Source organism: Saccostrea cucullata, unplaced genomic scaffold (assembly GCF_032062105.1).
Source record: "Saccostrea cucullata isolate Sc308-1 unplaced genomic scaffold, CSIRO_AGI_Scuc_v1 ctg1848, whole genome shotgun sequence".
NCBI lineage: Eukaryota > Metazoa > Mollusca > Bivalvia > Ostreida > Ostreidae > Saccostrea > Saccostrea cuccullata.
The window spans coordinates 51,571-76,636 of NW_026937762.1; the positions used below are offsets into that span (position 1 = coordinate 51,571).

Sequence of the window (25,066 nt, forward strand, 5' to 3'; positions counted from 1 at the left end):
TTGAGTCTATCAGGGACGTCATATACCTCACTACCAGGTAATATTACGTCACAATTAAATAGTTACATGTTTTCCAGATAAGTTTGTTTCAATTCTTTGCATAAAAGCGTAAAGAAAACGATTTAAAAAATAATTTTTCTTTTTTTTTTTTTTTTTGGCATGGGGGGGGGGGAGTTCAATTACTCTATGTAGGTAACATATTAATATCCATCTAATCAGCAATAATTTCGTATCTAATTATAATATATATTAGAGCCATTATCCTACATGTTCAATAATATATTTAGATCACCTGAGTAAACTCAAGTGACCTATTGCTATCCGTTTTTGGCCTTCGTCGTTCGTTAACATTATTCAACATAACTATGTACCTGGATAGATTATTTAACATTATTTTCCTTTATTTTAAAAATAATCTAACCAGGTACATAGTTATGTTGAATAAAGGTAGTTTGGCTTTTTGTGCCGCTTCCAAAATTGTGAATTTCATGGCCCAAGGGTCAGGGGTTCTAGAGCTAGGGTGGGGATAAATAGATTATTTAGTGAAAATACATTATTTCTTTGAAATCTCTTCTAGTGGGCATTAAATAAACTTACCGAGTGCATAGTTATATTGCATAAGAATGCATCTTCCAAAATTGTGAATTATATGGCCCTAGGGTCAGGGCTTCTAGTGCTAGGGCGGTGCTTTATAGATTGTACATTTGTATAGTGAAATTGAATTATTTCTTTGAAAATCTTCTCTACTCCTAAAAAAAATTATAAAATTTCCAAAATTTTGAAATATGTGTATGTGGCCCCAGGATCAGTAGTTCCTTCGGGGTTGGGTGCAAAACTGGTGGTTATAAAGTGGAAATGTATTTTTTCTTTGTTACTCTGATCTACCTCTTGGTATTAAGTAACCAAAGTAAGCATGCTAGGTGAATAGTTATGATGAGCAATGGTGCCTCTTTCAAAATTATGAATTTCCTGGCCTCTGGTTTCAAATACAAATCAAATTCAACTGTTGGAAAGTTGTAACATGATACTCAGGTGACCTATAAGGCCCCTGGGCCTCTTGTTATATACCTTACATATGTAGGTAACATATTAATATCCATCTAATAGGAACTGGTATTTGTCTTACACATGCAATTGTACGTATGAAACGGAAAGAAAAATAATCTGAAAATGGATTAAAATTTCGTATCTAATTATAATATATATTAGAAATCATTAGTTTATACTTAATTTTATGATCTTCAATTAACAAAATAAATATATTTACGCTAGCTCATCTCCGGATAACCATGCAATCACAATGCGCTTCGTCGTTTGTATAAAGAAAGAAGGGTCGTGTTACCAACTTATCATCTTGATGTCGATGGAAAGACAAATATCATAGCACAGCGGCAATATGTGCACATCAGCTAACATGTGAGCTCCTGACTTACCAGCCTGTTATAGGATTTCTTTTCTCACAAGAATATGAAATCCATAGTATGTTATTTTTCGAGGAACTACATGTATGCCTTGATTGTAACTTGGCCTTCAATAGACCATTGTCTTGTTTGTGAATAAACTAGAGGTACTGTGAGCAATGAGCTCACTAAATAATACCTCCCGCCTTTCATAATGTCCATGTGTTGCTATATATTGTTTTACGGTAATGTGTAAAGAGGAATAACTTGCCCTATCAAATGTTATCCAGAAGCTTCTATATGTGACGTCATAGGTAAACATATAATGGCAATGTCCATGTTTTGCTATTGGAAAACTAAAATACGTGTCGAATAAAAAAGTAAAATAGGAGGTGCACAATAGCAGCATGTAATATTTTTTTTGTGAAAGTTTCATTAAATTTCACTCAGTAGTGTAAGAGGAGTTGCGGATAAGAGATAAAGCGTAACAGACGGACGGACGGACGGACGGAAATCCCGATTACTATATACCCTCCCACTTTTCAAGCGGGGGGTATAATAATTTATATTTCACTAAAGGTGATTATATGTTTTATTGTATACACCTTTGCCTGCTTTAATTGAAATACTCCAAAGTTATATTTTTGAGAGCATCCTATAAAAGACGCGATAAATCATCCAAATCAAAACCATTAACTGACTCCCGTACACTTCTCCTAGCTGAAAGCTTTTCATTTTCCATCCGTTTTTGTAACCCATTAGCTATCTTTGATAGAAATGACATTAGAATTACAAGTTCTGTATCCTCAAACTCAGAATTTCTTAACGGAGGTCTGTACTTATTACATTAAGCAAATACAATACGTACATAATCACCAACAAATTGTATCCGTGTATTTGCATATTTGGCATCACTTGACCCAAATCTTTAATATCCATCGCTTTACCTTCCAATCACTGATTCAACAACCCAACTACCTTTGTAACCATTCTGGACACGTTACTTCATCAGTAGTTGTTGATGAAATGCTGTATACTATATTTGGAACGGGTTCGGAATTCGGGTCGGGTTCGGTGTATGATTAATCGTCCAGATAGCACGAATTAACATGGTGGCAGCGGGTGTGTGGACTCTGAAAACGTCTCAACGCTCCATATCGGCATATTTAAGGTGACTTTGAACATTATAAACTGATATTTGTACGAGTAAAGTTTGGCTTTTTGTGCAACCACGTGCATCCGCCATTTGCATATATGAAACATGGGCGAAGCAGAACCAACCCCAGTGCAGGTATATAACTGTCCTTTTCGATTACCGCCTGAGTTAGAATTAACAACAGGAAATGTGTCAGAAAATTTTAAGAAATGGAAAAGACAGGTCGAGGTGTATCGGGGGACCCCAGGTCCTAGTTGAGCGTACGTTTTATCCTTCTGCGTGGCACAGAGAAGTGCAGGTAGCCATAATACTCAGTTGTGGAGGCCTCCATGTGGTAGAAATTTATGACCAATTCAAGTGGGACAATGGTAATGACAAAAATGACCCTGATAAACTGTTTCAGAAATTACAATCTTATTGTAACCCCAGATCAAATGAAGTACTCGAATCACAGATTTTGGAAGCTCCCATACCAAGATCCATTTGATAGTTTTCTCACAGATCTGAAGACCCGTGCAGCATCTTGCAATTTCAAAGAACCTGACAGAATGATGAGAGACAAAATAGTGTTCACGGTTACCGGAAAGTTACAGGAACTTCTACTCAGAGAGGACAAACTTACACTCGACAGAACGATACAAGTTTTTAGGGCGTATGAACAATCGAACAGACAAGTAAAGTAACTACGTGAAACCACTCTGAAAGTGAACAAACTACAGAAATCTGACAAGTACATGCACAGTAAACAGAAAACAGAGAAAAAGAAGGAAATTCCAAAGACTAAACAAACTCAGTATAAGAAAAAAGACTGTGAATTCTGTGGGTACAAACACGAACCAGGAAAACAAAAGTGTCCAGCATGGGGAAAATGTTGTGAACAGTGTGGTGGAAGGAATCACTTCAAAGCAAAATGTAAGAAGATACATTCAGTCAGTCAGGAAGAAGAATTCAATGAGGACCAATGGTTGAAAGCTGTTAGTTCTGGTGGCAAAGAAGTGACTGCAATAATGCGTATCATTGAGTGTGACATTAGATTTCAACTTGATAGCGCCGCAGATGTGAATACAATCTCTCAGCGTTATGTCCACAAGGAGCAATGCAAGCCTACTAAAATCCGCTTGAACATGTGGAACAAAACAAACTTGAAACCACTTGGTGAGGCAAATTTGACAGTCGTCAATCCACGTACAAATGAGAAGCACCAACTCAGATTCATTGTGGTTCCAAATCATTACACATGTTTACTTGGACTTGAAGCGGTGCAGAAATTGAAATTGATTACCATAAATAACGAGAAATTCATAGCCAGTGTCTCAAGCAGTGACTTAGGTGATTTGGGAACAGCGCATCTACATGTCGACCCAAATGTGAAACCCAAAGCTCTTCCCTGCAGGAAGATCCCTATCGCACTCCAGATTTTGGTACGAGATGAACTTCAGAAGCTTTAAGAAAGAGGAGTACTTATTCCCATTACAGAGCCTACTCCATGGGTCAGCCAGATGGCTATTGCTCGTAAAGCCAATGGCAAGCTAAGACTGTGTATTGACCCGCAAGCACTCAACACAGCATTGATGAGAGAACATTATCGCTTACCTGTTCTTGATGACATTCTACCGCAGCTCAGCAAGGCTAGAACCTTCACAAAACTTGACGTCAAGGAGGCTTTTTGGCATGTTAAGTTGGACGAGGAATCCAGCAGATTAACGACAATGATAACTCCTTTTAGAAGGTATAGAAGGGCAGGATTACCTTTCGGTTTAAAGGTATCCAGTGAGATTTTCCAGAGGAAACTGGACGAAGCCTTGGGAAACATGACAGGTGTTTTCAGCGTGGTGGACGATATCATCATAGCGGGCTGTGGAGAAAACGATGTAGAAGCTGAGCAAGACCATGCTTTCAAATTGAGAAAAGTGTTGGAGAGATGTGAGGAGAGACACATCATCTTGAATAAAGAAAAACAAGAGATTGGACTCAAAGAAATCTCATTTCATGGACATGTTATTTCCAGAGATGGAGTGAAAATTGATGACAAGAAAGTAAAAGCCATTAATGACATGCAACCTCCTACTGATGTTTCAGGAATCAAGAGACTGTGTGGCATGGTTCAGTACATGGCAAAGTTCCTTCCAGACCTTTCTACCATAATGGAGCCGCTCAGAGAACTCACTCGCAAAGATAAGGCATGGCATTGGTCTAAAGACTGAAGCAGCATTTCAGAGGATCAAGAAAATGCTGACAGAAACTCCTGTACTAGCTTACTTTGACCCTGGAAAGGAAGTAGTAGTACAAGTGGACAGTAGTAAAGACGGCATTGGTGCAGTTCTCCTTCAGGATGGTAGACCGGTGGAGTATGCATCTAGATCACTGACAGCGTCAGAGAGAAACTGAGCGCAGATCGAGAAAGAAGCGTTATCTGTGTTATACGGTCTGGAACGTTTTGACCAGTATACATATGGCCGTAATGTGACAATACAGAATGACCATAAACCATTAGAGGCCATCCTGAAGAAACCTCTTGCAATGGCACCGAAGCGACTACAGGACATCATGATGAGATGGAACCGGTACAATTTTAATTTTGTCTATGTCAAGGGAACTAACCTTACAGTCGCAGATACACTGAGTCGCGCATATCTGAAGAGTGAGGAGGGTAATTTTAGTGAGAGACTTAGAATCATGGCATTGAAGAGTGACGAACTATGTGACATTCCTGATGCTCGCCTTTAGTGAAATAAAAGAAGCAACAGAGATTGACGAGAAAATGCAAATTCTCAAGGAAACCGTGATGAACGGGTGGCCAGAGCAGAAACATGAAGCGCCACAGAGAATTCGCCATTACTTTGACTTTAGAGACACTATATCATATTGTGATGGACTTATGCTCAAAGGGGAAGCTGTGATTATCCCTAAATCTTTGAGGAGTGAAATGAAGGCCAGACTTCACAAGGCTCACTTTGGATATGATAGTATGTTGAGAAGGGCAAGAGGAACAATATTTTGGCCAGGAATGAATTCAGATATCAAGCAGTTGGCTGATTGTTGTCCAATATATCAAGAAAGAAAACCAATGAAACAAAATGCTCTATTGATGCAGCATGCAGAAGGATCTACTCCATGGCAGAAAATAATGGAAAACATTATTTGATTGCAGTTGACTATTTGTCTAGTTTCATCGAAATCGACTTGCTTACATCTATGACAAGCTCCAGAGTAATAGCTTTACTCAAGAAACAATTTGCTCGATTTGGAATTCCAAATGTAATCATATCTGATGGAGGACCGCAGTTCGTAAGCCAAGAATTCCAAGATTTCGTAAAGAAATGGGGTATCACTCACATGACATCATCGCCTATGCATCAACAAGCCAATGGCAAGGCCGAGTCAGCTGTTAAAATCATGAAGACATTCTTAAGGAAATGTGAAGTGGAGAAGACGGATCCTTACGAAGCAATTCTTGAACAAAGAAATACACCAAAACAGGATACTGGTATTAGTCCTGCAGAAATCATGTTTAACAGAAAAGTGCGTGGCATGATTCCACATTTTCAACAGAAACTCGAGAAACCAGAAACTGATTCATTCGTCAGGAAGAGGAATCAACGCAGACAGACAGTAAAGAAATCATTTGACACGAAGTCTCGTGAGCAGAGTGAACTGGTCAAGCAGTATTCTTCCAGCATCTAGAGGGACGCAACTGGAAACTTGGAGAAATCAATGGTATTCTTGGACCAAGGACATACATCGTCAAGGATCAGAATGGAACCACATATCGTAGAAACAGAGTTCATTTGCGACCTACCGCAGTTAACTTCTACAGTCGTGACCGCTCACCGATGCGTTCAGTCCCAGATGATGATTCAGACGGCATACAGAGAAACTTTGTAACAGACTCTAAGCCAGTGAACAATCCGAACTCTACCGTTAGCGTAAGCGCACCAGAAACACCGTCCGCTGAACTTACCGTACCAACGCAAAGTGAACCGCTCTGTGCAGGAAGACCTATTCGCGAAAGGAGAAAATCAGCCTATCTGAAAGACTATATTACTGGTTAATGGACTTTGTATTATGAAATTAAGTCAAGTGATTTTCTAGTCATTTGTGTACATGTCATTTGCAATTGATCATTTTGTGTCTATAGGTCAGATACTTAACATTTCAGTGACATTTTGTGCTAGATAAGTGCATTATTCATTTTATATGTGTAAAATGATGGTAGTCTATTTTGTTTATGAAATTTGATGTTTTGATGAAATTTTGACAAATTTTCTAAAGAAAAGGGGATGTTGATGAAATGCTGTATACTATATTTGGAACGGGTTCGGAATTCGGGTCGGGTTCGGTGTATGATTAATTATGTTGTATGTGTATTGAACAAACGCATGTTGTTGATCGTCACAGCTATTAATTATTCGTCCAGATAGCACGAATTAACAGTTGTGTGCCGTTTTCCCCCTTTTTAAGAGACACGGCAACTGCGTTCGGAACCCCATATATATATATAAAATATAAAATTTCTAGAGAGGTATTATTTCTTAAAATAAAATAAAACGAAAACGAAAATGGTTCCTATGGAGATTTTGGATTAATTTGTAGATTCAACATTTGGCTCCTTTTTGTACATCATAACTTTATGGTAACCAAATAGTTTTTGAACACTTCCTTATATTGGTTGCTATCACAAATTTTGTTATACTGACAAGTATACCACAAATAATATCATAGCTTCATTCATTATTTTTTTTTTTCTCTTTTTCAGTAAAATAAATTGAATTTAATTGTATTTCACTAAATATCAAAATAGTAATTCATAACTTATTTTTAAAAATGGTTGCTATGGCAGCCAACAGTTCAGGAAAATCCTTTTCATTGATATGTTTTATATACAAAATCTACTGCTTTATTGCACGATTATATGTCTTCTTCAATAAAATAAATTCCATAAACCTTGTCATTTCACTAACATGAAAAAAGACTAAAAATTCTTAATTAAAAAAAACGGTTGCTATGGTAACCAAATAATTCAGGAATGATCCAAATAAGTATTGATGTACCAGTATACAAAACTTTTAGCACTGCCACCAATGTTTGTTTATACTTCTACTTAATTTATTTACCGGGACAAAAACAGATGAACTCAAACTTAACTGACATATATCTGAATTACTGCAGCAGGATTTGTTTCCATGGAAACGATAAATACCGACATAAAATCATGACCAATCTTTTGGAAGCAGCTTGCTTTATTAATTGAAACATATTTAACATGTTTTAACGTGTACATGCACTTCTTAGTTTAAGTAGGACAACCACATAGTCAAGAGTGCCCCACCCCCTCCTCGATTCAACTTGTTTTTGCTGTTATTGGAATCATCTTTTGCTGTTCCTTTCGTAAGGAATTATTATACCACCGCTACGAAGAAGAGGGGGGTTTACTGATTTACCCTTGTGTGTCAGTCCATCCGTCTGTCTGTCTCGCTGCCTGTATATCTGAACGTAGCAAATGTTTGGTTGCAGTTTTCCCAGCAATTACACATGTATCACTATTCACTGAAAATGCTTGAAATTTTAGCACAGTATTTGCTAAGGCATGCATTGTGGCATTGGTGGGTAACATTTGAGTTTCTTAAATCTGATGTCAATTTCCTGTTTATCCGTGTGTCTGTCCGTACCGTACATAAAAAAAAAATTGTTGAAGTTTTCCCAGCCGAGATAAGCGTGATTCATACACATTAAGAATGACAATCAAAATTCAGTATGTAATTCAAAGATTTTGTGATTTTGTTCTTCCTCATTAAGGCACAGACGGTAAAATAAGTATTAGGGAAAGTGCAATTAGATTGAAAGTATACAGTTATACAAACCACCGCCACTCTTATTAGTTCCAAAACACTATCCGTAGGGGCTATGCCCCTGGGAGTGAACTCCCTATAAGCTTTTGAAATTCAGTCTACAGAGAACCTCATCAATATATGGCAGGAAAAATATAATGATCTGAAATAGTTTTCTGGGGGGTTAAAGTGAGGGGGGATAAAATGTTACCACCCCTCCTCCAATATGTTACAAAAAGGGGGGAGGGGTTGATATATTTGTATTAGTATTTTTTTTTTAGTTAAATAACTTATTTTTATCTAAAACTATTTGGAAAGATTCTTAAAAACATTTTCCAGAACATAAAGCCTGTGATAAATGGAATACTGAGATGTCCTTATAAAATATGACAAAATCAAATATAATTTTTTTTTCTCTGCTATAATTTGGGCACATAAATCCATTATTTCAACAACGACCATTTTACATATCCCCAATTTCTGCATGCAAGTACAATGAACTCCTCTCCATTGAAAATTGCCGTATTTCCCTATAAACTAACTTTAATGTATTCCTTCATAATATATTGTTTCAGTAAAGTGTACACATTGTATTATAAATTTGGCTTAAATTCAACTGTTGTAGTGTTTGCTATGACAAAAAATCTTAATATAAATAATAAATTAAATCATTTTTTCTTTGTTGCATAAAATAATCTGATGTTAAAGAAATAAATTCCTACGTTCTTTCATTTTTTTGCATTAACTTCAAGTTCCTAAATGAAACGGCACATTCACCCACAATCATCGACCCATTCAAAAAAAAAACTTGCATCAACAAATTTCAACCCTGCAAAAATTGAAACCTAAAAGAAAATTGCAGTTTTGTCACGTGTTATGAAATTAATTCTTTTAAAAAATTGATGAAATACCTTACATGGCAATAATTTTTTAACCCCCCCCCTTTTTTTTTCAAGCACACAATTAAAAAGCTGTTGTGAGGATATATACCGAATTGCTTTATATAATTTAGTTTAATTTGGTTAACATATATAATTTTTATCAACAGATGGTTTATATAATTTTCATCAACATCTGATTTTAATAAGACTGATAATATGTCTATAGATAGTTTTCGATTGACCAAGAGTTACTTCCCGTTGGCCGCCATACTGGAGGTCCAAATGCTCATATTCCTTCATTGTTCAACCAATTAAAAAATTTTATACTTGCTATTTTGAATTAGAAATCATTATTTTTCTGAAGTATATAAATTTTTGGAAGCCTCCTTTATTTAAAAAAAATTATTTGATAAAGATTTTCCACCAAATATTTCTGCTATATTTTCTTAAACTTGGTAAGACAAAGAGGGAAAATCACTGAGTCGACCTCCAATATGGCGGCCAACGGGAGGTAACTTTCGCTAAATTCAGGCCTATCGAAAACTATCTATACTATAAATTATTGATATAATTAGAATCATGTCATTATTTATGCTTTGGGTACTTTAATGTTTTTTTAAACATAAATAGGCATACCCTATTATTAATAAACTCATACAAAATATGTGCAACTTTCAATGTACGTGGTAAATATTTCATTGGTACTTGCCTAGTGATCTTCTTATTGCCATGTATATTTCTTCATCCCAACCTTCTTATCCCACCCTTAGCTCTGAAGTCTATTTAACTGATGTTATTTTCTTTTAAACACATTTTTTTTTCAATGATGCAGCACTTGTTGTCACAGAGGCAGGAATTTCATAGGATGCAATCCATTTTTAAGTTTATCACATCTATACACAAACATGTATATCTCTCAGTCACAGTAAAGCCTGAACAATCATTTAACAGTTTAATCATGGGTAATGTTAAATACTTCACAAGTTGGATTAAAAGTTTGAATTTAAAACCCCTAAAAATATCCAAAACAGACAGTATTTACTCCTCAAAGTCGTTTTCTGCTGTGTACTTTCACTTTCATTTTCATTGATTTAAGCAAAAGATTTCCGAAAGGGGAAATAACTCTTGTCAAAAATGTGTGTAAATTTAGAGATTTTTACAAACTTTACAATCAATTTATTTTCTTAAAGTAAATAATACCTCTCCAGTTTTTTCATATGTTCTTCATAAACGTATAAGGTGAAATTCAGAGCATCAGAATATTCCACCAGTGCCTGCGTTTTTGTACACATTGTTATGTTTAACCCCCCTTTTTTAACTCAATTTTTTATGTTATTTGGCATTTAACAGCAGGTCCAAAAAAAATTTCTACTTTTTTTAATAGAAAATACAAAAAACAAATTATTTCAAAGGAAAAAATAAGAATAATCACCTTTATTTAATTAAATGTACATGAATGGGAAGAAATATCATTTTAGGTATTAACCACTATGTGAAAAATCAGGTAACCTGCTTGCCACGGAAACAAGACCAATTGATCACTTTTAATAATATTTTTATAAATTGGGCTTATAATGTAACTATTTCATAAAGTTTCAGCAAAATCCGTGAAAATCAATTTCCAGCCCATTTTGATGCTTACAGAGAATGACTCTTAAGATGTGTTGTAAATCATAAAAACAGTCATTTGGTCGAGAAAATATCGGATAAAGAGTCCAGTTTCGAGTCGGACACATTATTTTTATTTTTGTAAATAGGGAAAAATAGGGTCGGCGGAATCGTAAACCAACAGAAAACTAGTGCTAATTGTAACGGGGACCGTTACAGATGTTCCCCAAACGCTCCCCAACTCCCTTTTGGTGCCATATTCCCTGTAAGCTTCATTAAATAGGACAAAATCTATGCCTTTGAGACTTTAGCAACGCCAAGTTCATTCAAATTTTAGCATTGCATGCGTGCACATGTAAATTCCATGTAAATGCATGTAAATGACCATATCATCTTGTCTACACAATCTATACAGTGTACATTTTAATATACTTAATATTAAAGTGTTAATCGAAAAGTATTTAAAAATACGCTCATTCAAGTGTATTTTTGATTTAACTCATTTCACGTGCACGCACGTGTATACATGAGCATGATGTCCATATCTTCTTGTAGACGTCCATTACATCTCTCTATGTTCTAAATCCCACTCCGTTTGGTTGAAAACCATAGCAGTTATAGCTGTTTAAAGTCTCAGCCAATCAGATGACAGCGCAAGTACACGCACGTGTATGCATGTGCATGGCGACCATATCATGTTGTAGAAGTTTATTATATCTATCTATGTTACAAATCCCATCCTGTTTGGTTGAAAACCAAGGGAGTTATAGCTATTTTAAGTTTAAGCCAATCAGATTGCAGCGCACGTGCATGCACGTGATTTTATGACAAATGCTATATATCATGTTGTAGGATATATTAATGTATGGCTATGTTCAAAATTTCATAGGATTTCGTCGAAAAACAAGAAAGACATATAGACTTTAGTTTCAGCCAATCAGAAGAAAGCGCACGTGCATGCGCGTGAGATCTTGCTATTTTGACCATGTCATCATGTCTATACTACTGGTAAATAATCAAATTATGAGTTTCAAAGCATTTCATCAAAAAATAAAAAAGTTACAGCTGTACCTATTATATTGGTCATTTCACGTGTTGCACGCGCACGCTCTTGCAAGCACGTGCGCGCAAAATGACCTTGACTAGTCAATTCTACATAACATGTCTTCTAACTCTAAAAAGGTTTTACCTACATCGGATGAACAGTTTACAAGATCATTCCCGGACAAAAAAGTACCCAGGAAGAAGAAGAAGAAGAAAAATAATAATAATAAGAAACAGAGTAAAAACAATATGTTCCCCAACTTCGTTTGGGGAACATAATAAGAAACAGAGTAAAAACAATATGTTCCCCAACTTCGTTTGGGGAACATTACTAGTGCTAATTGTAACGGGGACCGTTACAGATGTTCCCCAAACGCTCCCCATGTCCTTATCGTGCCTTATTCCTCTAAGACCTTTTATAAATATGCTAAGTATCCCAATATTTCATTTAAGAATATAAAAGTTACAATGATATCAACTATCAACGATATATTGTTTAACGTTTTGCATGCGCGCACACGTACAGGTACATGCATATGCAAGATGATTATGGCATGTTGATAAAGCGATTAACATATCTTTCTATCCCGCGAATCAAAGAAAAAAATACATATATAAATTTACCATTTTTCAAGCATATGTCATATTTTTAATATATCGATTCACATTTTATTTCTCTACTTATTTTAATCTCGGGCTCAAAGTTGGTTTTATTCCGACGACAAGGCAGGGTTAAAGTCGACTAAGGGTATCTCGCCAATACCTAACCAATCAAAATGAACTTATTCAATAGTAGTTCCATACATGGAAAAGGGATTTTCCTTTCTGTTCAGAATTTTTTTAATATTTCCTCTCAGGCCATTTTGACAACTCTGATACCTGTGCCTGGTAAATTTTATATACTTTGTAAATAAATATATAAAGGTTTTTTGACCGGAACTATTCATTTTTTCCAATGCATAGGGGGGGGGGGCTACTTTCTGGGTTTTACAAGAGATGTTTAAAAAGACATTCGTGTCCGCTAATGTGACCTATATTGTTTAACACCTTCTTATCAATATTTTTTTCATGAATGCAAATATCTGATTATTTTACGAAGGAGCGTACATGTATATTGATTTTTTAATATACCGAAAATCGCTATTTCTGGGGATTGCGTAATTCTAAAAAAAAATTCAAATAAATTTCAAAGGTAAATTAAACAAAGGATGCTTGGTATTAAAATATTATTTCAAATCAGTAGAATCGAATGCTATTAACGACATCTGAATAAATAGGCTATAAAAGGCTTATATGCACTTTAATTTTAAACACGACAGGATTTGTAATTTTTTCTGTATAAATTAATAATTTCTATCTACTTTGGAAACTCAAATGAAATATTTTAATACACTTTCCTCGAGCTCTTTTCTGCAGTTTTCCTGAAATTTTATATGGGTCCAAGGTGTTATTTGAGTTTAACAGTGATTCTCTACGTTGCCATTAATTTGATTTGTTTGTGTGTGTGTGTGTGGGGGGGGGTTATTTTTATTCTTAACCTATTTAACGTTGGAGTTGAATCTTGTATCTTATTCCAAGAACTTAAGATTGATTGTGACATTTGGATGAAAGGTCAAGGTCATAAAAAACCACCACCTCTTTAACTTGTAACCTGTCAACCGAAATAAACTCTGAAAGGTGTTTCTAGGTACATGTACATGTACTTCATGTTTCTTTTTACCCTTGGGTCAAGGACAAAGGTTAAGGTCGATTTCAAGTTCATAGGTCAAGGTGATTTTGGTAAATAGTTAATATCAACATTTTATTCAGGTTACCAGTGACCTTGACCTAAGTTTCAAGGTCAAGGGTAAAAAGATCTGCATGCTTCAGTATGTTACATGTCTTGACATTTAGAAGTTCTTAATTCTGCATGAACATCAAACACTCAAGTATACTGTCTTTTAATACATTGTGTGCGGTCGCATGTGCATGCACGTCCATGTATTTACTTTTGATAGTAGTATAATGTAGGCAATCATTATATCTATTCATATTTGAAATTTCACCCTGTATTATTGAGAACCAAGAAAGTTGTAGGCATTTAAAGTTTTAGCCAATCAGATTGCAGCACACGTGCATGTGCGTGCGTTCATGATCATTCTTATATATCATGCTGTAGATCTTCATAATGTAAGACTATGTTCAAAATTTCAAAGGATTTTGTCAGAAAACAAAATAGATATTTAGACTTTAAGTTTCAGCCAATCGCAGCGAAGGGCACCTGCATGCGCGTGAGATCTTGCTATTTTGACCATGTCATCATGTCTATACTACTATTATATCCTTATATTATGAGTTTCAAAGCATTTCATCCAATATTTAAAAAGTTACGGCTAAATCTATTATATTGGTCATTTCACGTGTTACACGTGCGCGCACCTGCACGCACGTGCGCGCAAAATGACCTTCGTTCCGCACATCTACATAACATACCTAGTGACCCTAAAAAGGTTTCACCTAGATCGGATGAGTAGTTTACGAGAACACTCGCGGACAAAAAAGTACCGGAGAACAAAGAAAACATTCAGAAAAAGTAAAAACAATATGTTCCCAAACTTCGTTTGGGGAACATAAAAATCTTTGGTCTGAGTAAAAAGTTTCTCGGAGACGGTTAACAATATACAATCAAATATTATTCACATGTATAAATTAGCAATTAGGGAGTCTTATTTAAATGCATATATATATAGCTACATAAATTATTCAGAATTCGAAAGATTATATTTCTGTAAAGTCTTTTGAAGCATTAAAACTTTGGAAAAGAACATATTTCATAGTCATTATATGACAAAGCTCAAACTAAAATCCTTAGTATTTTTTCAAAATTTCATCGAAGACTAATATCACATTCTTTCCTGGTAGTCGAACATCAAAGCACGGATATTTATTTCATGAAATTCGTGTAAGTGATTTCCTAGAAACGGAAGTGTTTTTTGGAAGCTTGTTTAAATCATAGATGTCTATTTATCAATAGAATAAATCGTTTCGTTGTGTAAAATATAATAAATATCTGTTGTATTTGAAATAAAGGGGCAATTATTTTCTTATAAATATCATCTTTCTGTTTAGCGTACATCCAGTCAGAAGCTTTAGAGGAAAATTTCCGTAAATGCGCATGATCCAATCTGAAGCTTTAGAAGTGGTTTCGTCAAAGGTCAACGTGTCCAAAAAAAATTTTTTTATAGTAGCTCCAAAACTATGTGAGGTATAAAGTTGAATCTTTTACAGTTTTTATAATATATCATTGATTAACAGATAGAAAGTATCACCTGATAACAAATACTTAGGAAAAAAATATTTATCGAGAAAAATTCTTTTAAAAAATGCAAATGTATTTTTTAAAAAAATACACCTAATTATTGCAGAAACAATAAATGTTTATCAATGAAGGGCAAGCTGGACTTCGATAGCCTCTGGAAAGTTGTTTTCCCTGTTTATTTTGTCCAAATATTAAGATTTGAAACCGAAAGTACATTGCAAATGGCGGATTTTATAGGGGTCTTGTCTTTATACATATCTTGTTTTCAGTCACAGCCTTTCAGAGACCATTCACGTCCAACTTGCCCTTCTTTAATAAACATTTATTATTTCTGCAATTATGGTTTTCACAAAAAGGACAGAATCAAGCAGGTGTTTTTCTTGAAATATTTTTCTTGAAATATGCATTTTTTTTTCTCAAAAAATATCTTTTTAGAATATTTGTTTTTAAATGATACTTCCTATCTCTTAGTCAATTATATATTTATAAAATGTAAAAGTTTATATTTATACCTCGAATAGTTTTGCAGCTATTGTAAAAAAAAAATGGACATATTGACCATAGACGAAACCGTAATGATCTTTACTTTGTAACAATCTCTTTTTTCTTAAGGTACAACCTTTAAAAACTCATGAAACACATAGAGATAACGAACAGGATTCAAGATCAAAAGTCCATAAACCAAGAATAAAAAACAGGCACAAGGGACTTATAGGTCACCTGAGTATCATGTTACAACTTTCCAACAATTGAATTTGATTCGTGTTTTAAACCAGAGGCCATAAAATTTACAATTTTGAAAGAGGCACCATTGTTTATCATAATTATACACTTAACATGCTTACTTTGGTTACTTATTATCCAGAGGTAGAACACAGTAACAAAGAGAAAATGCATTTCCACTTTGTAACAAGTTGTGCACCCAATCCCACAGGAACCACTGATCCTGGGACCACATATTTCAAAATTTTGGAAATTTTATCATGAATTTTATCTCATAAATTGTTGATAAACACCAAAGTACATATTTCAATGCATTAATTTATTTTCAGACTATGTACCCCTCCCCGGTATCCCTGACTCAGGGGCCCTGAAATTAACCATTTTGGAAGAGGCACCTTTCTTCATCATAAATATGTACTTATATCTTTGGCATAATACGAAGGAGCAAAGGAAAATATTTTCAAAGTATTCATTTTCATTATATAAACAATAAAGTCCCGCCCTAACACGAGAAGCCCTGCCTCAGGGGCCATGAAATTAACATATCTCAAAGAGGCATCCTTCTTCCTCATAACTATGTACATAGTTCACTGGTTTAATACCCAGGCGCAGAAAAGAAGATTTTCAAAGAAAGAATTTACACAGGACGAAACACCCCCTTTAAGCAATCGCTTAATGGTGGCTTATAGGTGCTTAATGGAATTAACACCATTAAGCTACCATTACGCTGCAAATTACAGGTGCTTAATGTCCAAACTTCATTAAGCTACCATTAAGCCACCTTTAAGCTGAGCTTAGTGGTTACTTAATGGTCAAACCTCATTAAACTTTTATGCATCTTATATCGAATCTTTGAACTAACTTTTTAAATTATTTCAATATCATTTACGGAAAATTTATTTCAACTCATAATTTTTGTCTCGGTCGTAATTTCTTTATAACATTTTTGTCAACACGCATAAACTCGCGCACTGAGAACAAAGTTAGCAAATAGCCATAGGGGCTTGCTCCCGGTGTCTTATAAGTATTTATTTAAAAAAAATCATTTATTCTATTAATAAAACAAGACATGCTTTATCATTACCGTATATGATTTTATTTGAAATAAATAATTATTACTTGCGGTGTTTTTATTATTAGTGTATACGATTTTTTTAAAATAAATAATTATTACACGCCGGGAGCAAGCCCCTTTGAAATATTTTAATATTTCACTACCGAAAATCAAATTGTTCTTAAAATTATCTTTATCCATGAACACAAAATATATATTACTTTTTTTTCCTGTGTTAAAAGCAACATTCTGCTACAGAATTCACATGAATATAAAGTCATTCATATGTTCTCATGAAAAAAAAATCTGTCTTTTTTTCGGGGGGGGGGGGGGGGCTACCGGTATAAAAATGATAAAAATGTTAAGTTTTCAAAGATTGACTTTTACATCATGAATATTTTGAATTAGTTCGTTATTTTAAAAATTATATAATGCAGCGGTAAGTATCTGTCAAAATCTAGTCGGTCTTCAATGATTGTTATTTCAAAATCGATTTTCAGAAGAACAGCCGATCAGATTAAACATGACATCTATTAACATTGAGAAACGGGGTAATATTAACAGTGTACAGTATACCGACTGGTTAGACAATAGACCTTAATTAGGTGTGTCCACCGTCCCTGGTTAACTAACAGGAAACTATACATACACAACGTACACTAACAGATTTTGATGATCAATTATTTTTACAAAATTTAAATTTAACGCAAGCATATAACAAATTAAAAAGTATGATTCATTGTAAAAGGACAATTATTTTGATACCCATCATGATACAAAAAGAATTTAAACTGAATTTGATATTCTAAAAAAAAGTTTTTGTAAACGTAACCAGGTAACTAAATTGTCACTAAATTGTAGACACAAAAACCGTTAATATCCGCAGCATATTTAAAAATAGTAGAATCTGTTTTTTCATCTTTCTTTTTCGATGATAGATTTTGTGCTCTATCTATAATTAATATACATTTGTAATTTCAATCATGATTAATGCTTAACGTACATGTATAAATCTTCGAAAAACAGATCGAAGAATTCATTACATCAATCTAAAAGCCGAACTCAACGGTTTAGAAACATTAATGTGATATATGCCTTTTAAAAAGGCACATAAATAAAACTGTTTATAATTTGATTAATAAATCAATGCAAGACTTTGGAAACGTTCAACAAAATGAATATTTTTCAAGTCCAAATAAATTTTGTGAACAATAAAGGTTTAATATTTTCAATTTAAAGCAAGAGCCGTGATAGCCCAGTGGTTAAGGCGGCTGCCATCTACATCAAAGTTCATGGGTTAGCGCCCTACATGCGGTGATTTTTTTTTTGTTTTTTTTTTTTTTTGAATTTTGCATTTCGTTCTTTTTCATTACTTTTACCAAATCAAGATATGTGTGAACTCGAAATTTATAATTTTAATAATAAATCGCTATAAAAATAAATTTTCACCCATAAAAACGGTATTATCGACTGCGTAATGGTGGCTTAATGGTAGCTTAATGGAGTTTGGACATTAAGCACCTGTAAGTGTAGCTTAATGGTAGCTTAATGGTGACTTAATGGTGGTCTAAGAGCTACCATTAAGGACCTGTAAGCCACCATTAAGCTACCATTAAGCTACATTTAAGCACCCATTAAGGACCTTGAGATGGCTTAATGATAACTTAATGGTGGTGTAAATGTTACTTAAAGGTGCTTAATGGTGACTTAAAGACAACCATTAAACCATCATTAAGGACCTATAAGCCACCATTAAACCAGGCTTTAAGGGTGTGTTTCATCTTGTGTTAATTCATTTTCACTATATAACCTATAGCCCCGCCCTAACATTATAACCCCTTACCCTGGGGCCATGAAATTCACAATTCTGGAAGAAGCAGCCTTATTCAATATATTAACTATGCACTTGGTTAGTTTATTTAATGCCCATGAGCAGAGATGAATTTCAAAGAATTTATGTATTTTCACTATATAGTCTATATAGCCCCGCCCTAACACTAGAACCCCTGACCCTTGGGCCATGAAATTAACAAATTTGGAAGAGGCAGCCTTATTCAACATAACTATGCACTTGGTTACTTTATTTAAGTACAGCTATTTATAAGAACCAGGCAGAAATGAAAATAAGTGATTGATGATAGTAATAGATTTTTCAAAAACTATCATATTTACATTAAGATACATCAAACTAAATACTTGATCACAGTTATAAATGGATTTCATGCATAATTGATTAAAAAATGAATTCAATACATATTGAAACAGTCAACAATATCCATTGAAAGGTGTCTGTACGTGCAGGTGATTTTTTAAGAAGGCCCGCACTCTCCTTGAATGTGAATTATAAGATATTGAACATCTAGTATCAAAGAGTAAAAAACAATTAAAAAACCCATGGGTTATTTTAGTTACGAATAGATATTGGGATTTTAAATTATGTAAAAACATGAAATTCTAGTTATCTCCCTTGGCACTCTTTAGTAAAAGGAGTTGGAAAGAGTGTATATCTAACTCTTCAGTTTAGAAGGTGAGGATTAAGACTTCATCTTCATTTTGGAAGTTTTGCCGCTTTTCATACATCCAAGGGGCATGTAAGTCTAAAATTTTTATTAGAAAAATATAAGCCTAGGATAAAAAATAACTGCCTGCAATTTGCTTAATTTTATCTGACAAAAACAAAATTTTATTTCCTAAACATGCTAAATGAGAACAGAGTTTGAGTGCTTTGAAAAAGACTAACTTGTTTAACAATAACATCAAAACTACTTAAATTCAGTTAATTTTGGGAAAAAAACATTTAATTTTGTACTGGAATTTGAACAGTAGCTCGCTGCTGGGGATTACAGTATGATGAGTATCTCTCCTTTCCGTCGATACTCCCTTGGTGCTGCAATATACACAGTCGACTGGAAGAAGTCCTCGACCTCAGCATACATGAAGTCATAGCAAGAAGCAGTGAAAGCCACAGCAGAGATTGGATGGAGCATAATTTTTTCTATGTATCGGCGCTTCTATGGATGTCATATTTAGATCAGGTATTTAATACATAACTTGGACTAATGTCTAAACAAAGACACTATTGACTATTTTTTTTTCAAATTGAAAAAAGGGGAAAGTCAAGAAAAATTAATAGCAAACATACAGGCTGACTGCTAGTAAAAGTTATCAGTCCTGCTAAAATTCTACCAGCCTGAGAAAATAATTGTCTTTTGTAAAATTGATTTTTGAGACTAGAGGTACTGTGAGCAATGAGCAAATGATACCCCCGGCCTCCCATATGAATATACTAGTACTTGCTGTAGGAAAGTATTATATTAATAATGCCAAATGGGGAAGGGGGGGGGGCGGCTTCCCAAATATTCCTACAAGCAAATATGTACACATATAGAAAGAGAGAGATTTATAGATATGAGAGCACATACAATATGCATGGGTTTCTGTCTAATTTAGGTTAAAACTTAAAAAAATAAAATTTAATCATACAAAACTATAACTCTTTTTCAATTTATAACTAATAGTATGAATTCATGAAGATATCACTAGTACATGGGGGAGCGGAGAAGGTAAATAAATATTTACTATCAATAATTCAAAAGCTTAATTGTTATATAAATGTATGCATTCTCTTGTCATATGATGAATTTCATGATTTGTTTTCATTTCAGATGAGATCTGAGCCTTGTTCTGAATTTCAAAATCCCCTTTGACAACACCTGCACAGCTGAGGTAATGTAAACTTAAAAATTGAGGACAACCGTCACCAAGAAAAGATTATCAATTCAACTAACTTTAGTGTTATATTTACTTTATAATATGTTTTACGGCGTGACCGTTGAGGCGAGCGCAGTTGTACCATCAAAACACTTGAAAAATTGATCAGCCACTTCAAACATCAAGTCGCACGAGATATCTCGACTAGCTTTGACGTCACATGACGTCACGGAGCTCGTCGGAGCTTACGGAAACGGCCGAGTGTCTGTTTTAAACTATAGATCTAGCACAATTTCGGTCGAAAAACATTGCAGAGTTATTTTTTGTTTCTTTGAAAGATTTCTACAAACTGAAAGCTTTTTTATGCTTTACGTTATTGTTTATTTATTTATCTATTTCACGGAAGCAACCGGCATGACTTAATTAGCATATCGTCAAAATTCGTAAGTTTCCGGTGACGTCATTTGTATCATTTCCGAAGGGCAAGGTGGAAGCCGGTGTTGTGGCATGGGGGTATTTTTTTGAATAAGGTAAGGCAAAATCATTTCGTTAAGATTTCGGTAAGAAACAATGTTCCTTTATTTTTTTTACTATTTTTGATTAATTCGTGCAAAGGACATTGGGTAGTGCAGGAATTCGGAATCCCCTTTGACAACACCTGCACAGCTGAGGTAATGTTGCACAGAGAAATTTGGCTGACGTATGTACAGATTTCAATCCGAATTTCCTCTGTTCTTACACGTTAGTCTATTGAGCTCGCGACGCTCGCTATTATTTATGTATCATTAGATAATTCGGTATTTTGTGTTGACAACTTGCATTTTTTTTAAAATTATCATTATTTAAGAACATTCCTTTTCGTTTAGCAATCAACGACCTTCTGACTAAGGGCTGAATTATAGTGAAAACTGCCTTTCAGAGACTTTGAAACAGGTATTTCTTCTGACCTTGATTCTCTGAATTTTTTAGCTCACCTGGGTGGAAGGCTCAAGTTATCTTTTCTGATCAAATTTGTCTTTTGTCTGTCATTGTCATTCTTCAAAGGGAGAGAATTACAAAATTACCCCGGTAATAGCATTAATGATATCTTCTCAAGAACCAATGGCCCAGGAAATATGAAACTTATGTCGAACCATTGTCGGGTAGTGTAGATTCAAATTTTTCAAATCATGAACCCCAGGTTGATCGGACGGATGATCAAAGTTTAACATAGTATTATATAAAAAAAATATTTTAAAATCTTCTTCTCAGATACAGCAAGCCTTGATTGGTAATATTTATATCAAAGCATTTTCAGGTGGTGTAGATTCAAGTTTAATCAAATCATGGCCCGGGGATAGGGTGAGACCACAAAGGCCAATAAAAGTTTTAAATATGAATATAGAGAAAAATCCTTTAATAGAAATATTCTTCTTAAGAACAGAAAAGCCAGTAAGTTATATATACATATGGAAGCATTTTCTCGAAGTGGAGATTTGTTCAAATCATGACCCCCCCCCCCCTCCCCCCAGGTTTAGGGTGGGGCCACAATAAAAGTTCAAACTTGTAGGGAAAAACTCACAATTAGTCAAAAATAAGTACCCCGTAAGCATCCTTAGTGTATATTCAGTTATGTTCAATCATACCCCTCCTTCTCTCTCTCTCTCCCTAACAGGGAGAGGTCAGGACCACATATGCTTTTAAGCTTTTCAATACAAAGCTGACTTTTGATTTTTATCCAAGCCAGGAGAGTGATGTGGCCCTGGGTCTCTTGTTTAATCATTTATCTACACATATATGTACAGTACAACTCGGTTATAACGAACTCACTGGGACCTGTAAAAGTACTTTGCTCTATTCATAATTCGTTATATCCATATTTGTAATTTGTAATATTTATATAGTTGGGGATCCAAGAAGACTTCACTATATCTGTGAATTCTCAATGTCCGTGTTTGTACTAAACAATTTTTACTGCAGTTACATGTATGTGGAAGCCAAATAGGAGTAAAAGATGTATTATTGTAAATGTAACACAGTGTCATCTTCATTATTTTGTTCAAGCCATACAAATGTTTCTTTGAATATTGGAAAACTAAAATTAAAAGAAAGTAAGAAATTTAATTTTATAAAATGCAGCATATCTAAACAAAATTTTTGCTGTTGAAAAAAAACCTTTTCAGATGAGCAAGGCTGTAATAGTCATACTAATATTCAGAATCAAATAACAGCTAACTACTTAAGGCAAGGATGGGGTGAGGGTTAAAGAAGGGGTTACATCACTTGAAAATTGAGAGAAGAATTGTAGAGCTGAGGTTTTTCTCAAGAACCACAGGGCCAATTTTTACCAAACTTGGCAGGGCTAAGACCCCTTATAAGGGGTGATAATCAAGAAAAGAGAAAAATAGGGACTGGGTCAGAAAAGCTGAAACTTATGTTAAAGCAGCCTCGTGGGGATCCGGGTTAGAATAGGTCCTCAGTACCCCCTTGCTTGTCGTAAAAGGCGACTAAATGGGACGGTCCTTCAGATGAGACCGTATAAACCGAGGACCCGTGTCACAGCAGGTGTGGCACAATAAAGATCCCTCCCTGCTCAAAGGCCGTCAGTGCCGAGCATAGGCCTAAATTTGCAGCCCTTCACCGGCAATGGTGACGTCTCCATATCAGTGAAATATTCTGGAGAGGGACGTTAAACAGTATACAATCAATCATTATGTTAAAGCATCCAGGGATTAAGTGTAGATTCTAAATTGTTTAAATCATGTCCCCCTCCCCCTAAGAATAGACCTAAACCACAATAGGTATTACTAATTAGTAGGAAAATCTGGCGTAGAACAGAATGACCAGTTACTCTGGTGAGTGTTATGGACCATGGCCTTCTTGTATTCATGATCATGATCATAGAGAAAACGAACCTTAGCTACTCTCTTCCTTCAACAGCAACAAGAAAAAATTGCTTTATGGTATGCATATTTTCATTAACAAAGTTCAAATTTTGAATTATATTTTTTCCAGATTGATGAATAAACCACATGCATTATGTCGGAGGAATCTAGCCGGAGCACCTATTTAGCAACCAGGACACAAAGATGTACCTGTACAGTTGTTACAGATAATCTCAACGACACATTTCGAAATGATGGTCAAAAAAATCTAATAAAGACACTGTCAGTATTAAACTTTTTGAAAGAAATCCAGACCAGAAACAAAGGATATTGATTTTTAAGCTCCTCCAAATGTAAAAGGGGTTTTATTGAAACCAAGACCAGGATACACCCAAGGATATTGAATATTACACCCCTTCAACATAAAATTTTGAATTTTAGTTTGCCTATCTAGTCAAGAACATGGATTTTTTGACATTTGATACACTTTATAATGTTAATGTTATATGGACATTTTTTAAGATTTCTTTACTGTAAACTATATATTTCAGCAAAAAGTACATTTACAGATGATTTTTCAAAAATTGCTTTAAAAATACAATTGAAATATTTAGATAATGTCTCATAAATGGTTAATCACAGTTACCATAGAAACCAAATATTTTTTTTAAAAGTTAGGTACAAAAAAATGTTGTGTCTTTCAATATTTTAGCTAATGGCCACTCATACAGTTTTCTTTATACAAGCTTATCACATTGGCTAAATTGTATAGGCAAATACAATATTTTTGGAGATGTTGTCATGGTAACCAGATACAAATCACAAAGCATATTTAAAAAATATTTTTTCATGCATTTACAATAAACTGTGAAAATAATACATGTATGTTAGTCAATAATTATTTTGTATTTTATGGAGATTTTTAAAGACAATTTATTTAAAAAACATTTCCAGAATAATTTGTTACCTTGGTTACAAAAATTTATGAGAAATCCACTGGTTTTATCTAATATTTGCAAGGTTTAGGAGAACATTTTCTATCTTATATTATCAATTGTTTTTGTGCTTGTGGTATTTTTTCAACAACATACTATGAAAATGATGTATTTTGGTATTTTCTTGAAAAATGAATTTTAGTGATATTTTGTAGTCATGGTTACAGAATATTTTTGAAAAACCCATGGGTTTTGTTTTGTTTTATTAGAATTAAGAATGTGCTCTTTTTATTCCATGCTTTCAGTTTTCTTTACCTTGTGGGATTTTTTCTAACTGTGCTCTTAAAAATGGTTATTATTGTGAAAAATGATTTTTTGTGACATTTTGTTGCCATGGTAACAGAATATTATTTAAAAACCCATGGGTTTTATTTAATTTAATTGAAATTAAGAAAGTGCTCTTTCAATTCCACATAATCAGATTTCTTTAACATTTGGGATTTTTTCTTACTATGCTCCTAAAAACGGTTATTATTGTGAAAAATGAATTTTTGTGACATTTCG

The 25,066-nt window shown here is 34.2% G+C and overlaps 1 protein-coding gene and 1 long non-coding RNA gene across 3 annotated transcripts; both read left to right on the forward strand.

Annotated features, from left to right (window-relative positions):
• Nucleotides 1-5,751: 5,751 nt before the first annotated feature.
• On the forward strand, nt 5,752-6,240 carry LOC134248791 (uncharacterized protein K02A2.6-like). Its single transcript, XM_062731173.1, has one exon. It carries the CDS (start codon nt 5,752-5,754, stop codon nt 6,238-6,240), a length of 489 nt encoding a protein of 162 aa, XP_062587157.1.
• Nucleotides 6,241-19,539: 13,299 nt separating this feature from the next.
• On the forward strand, nt 19,540-23,783 carry LOC134248793 (uncharacterized). Of its 2 annotated transcripts, XR_009988139.1 has the most exons (5): nt 19,558-19,583; nt 19,816-20,027; nt 20,658-20,718; nt 21,570-21,636; nt 23,698-23,783. It is a non-coding gene; the product is annotated as an uncharacterized LOC134248793 (long non-coding RNA). The 2 variants fall into 2 exon arrangements; XR_009988138.1 differs by having other exon boundaries at nt 19,540-20,027.
• Nucleotides 23,784-25,066: the final 1,283 nt, after the last annotated feature.

What these genes read in the sequence shown, in the direction of transcription:
- LOC134248791 (XM_062731173.1), top strand. Translation starts at nt 5,752, where the DNA reads ATGACAAGCTCCAGAGTAATAGCTTTACTCAAGAAACAATTTGCTCGA.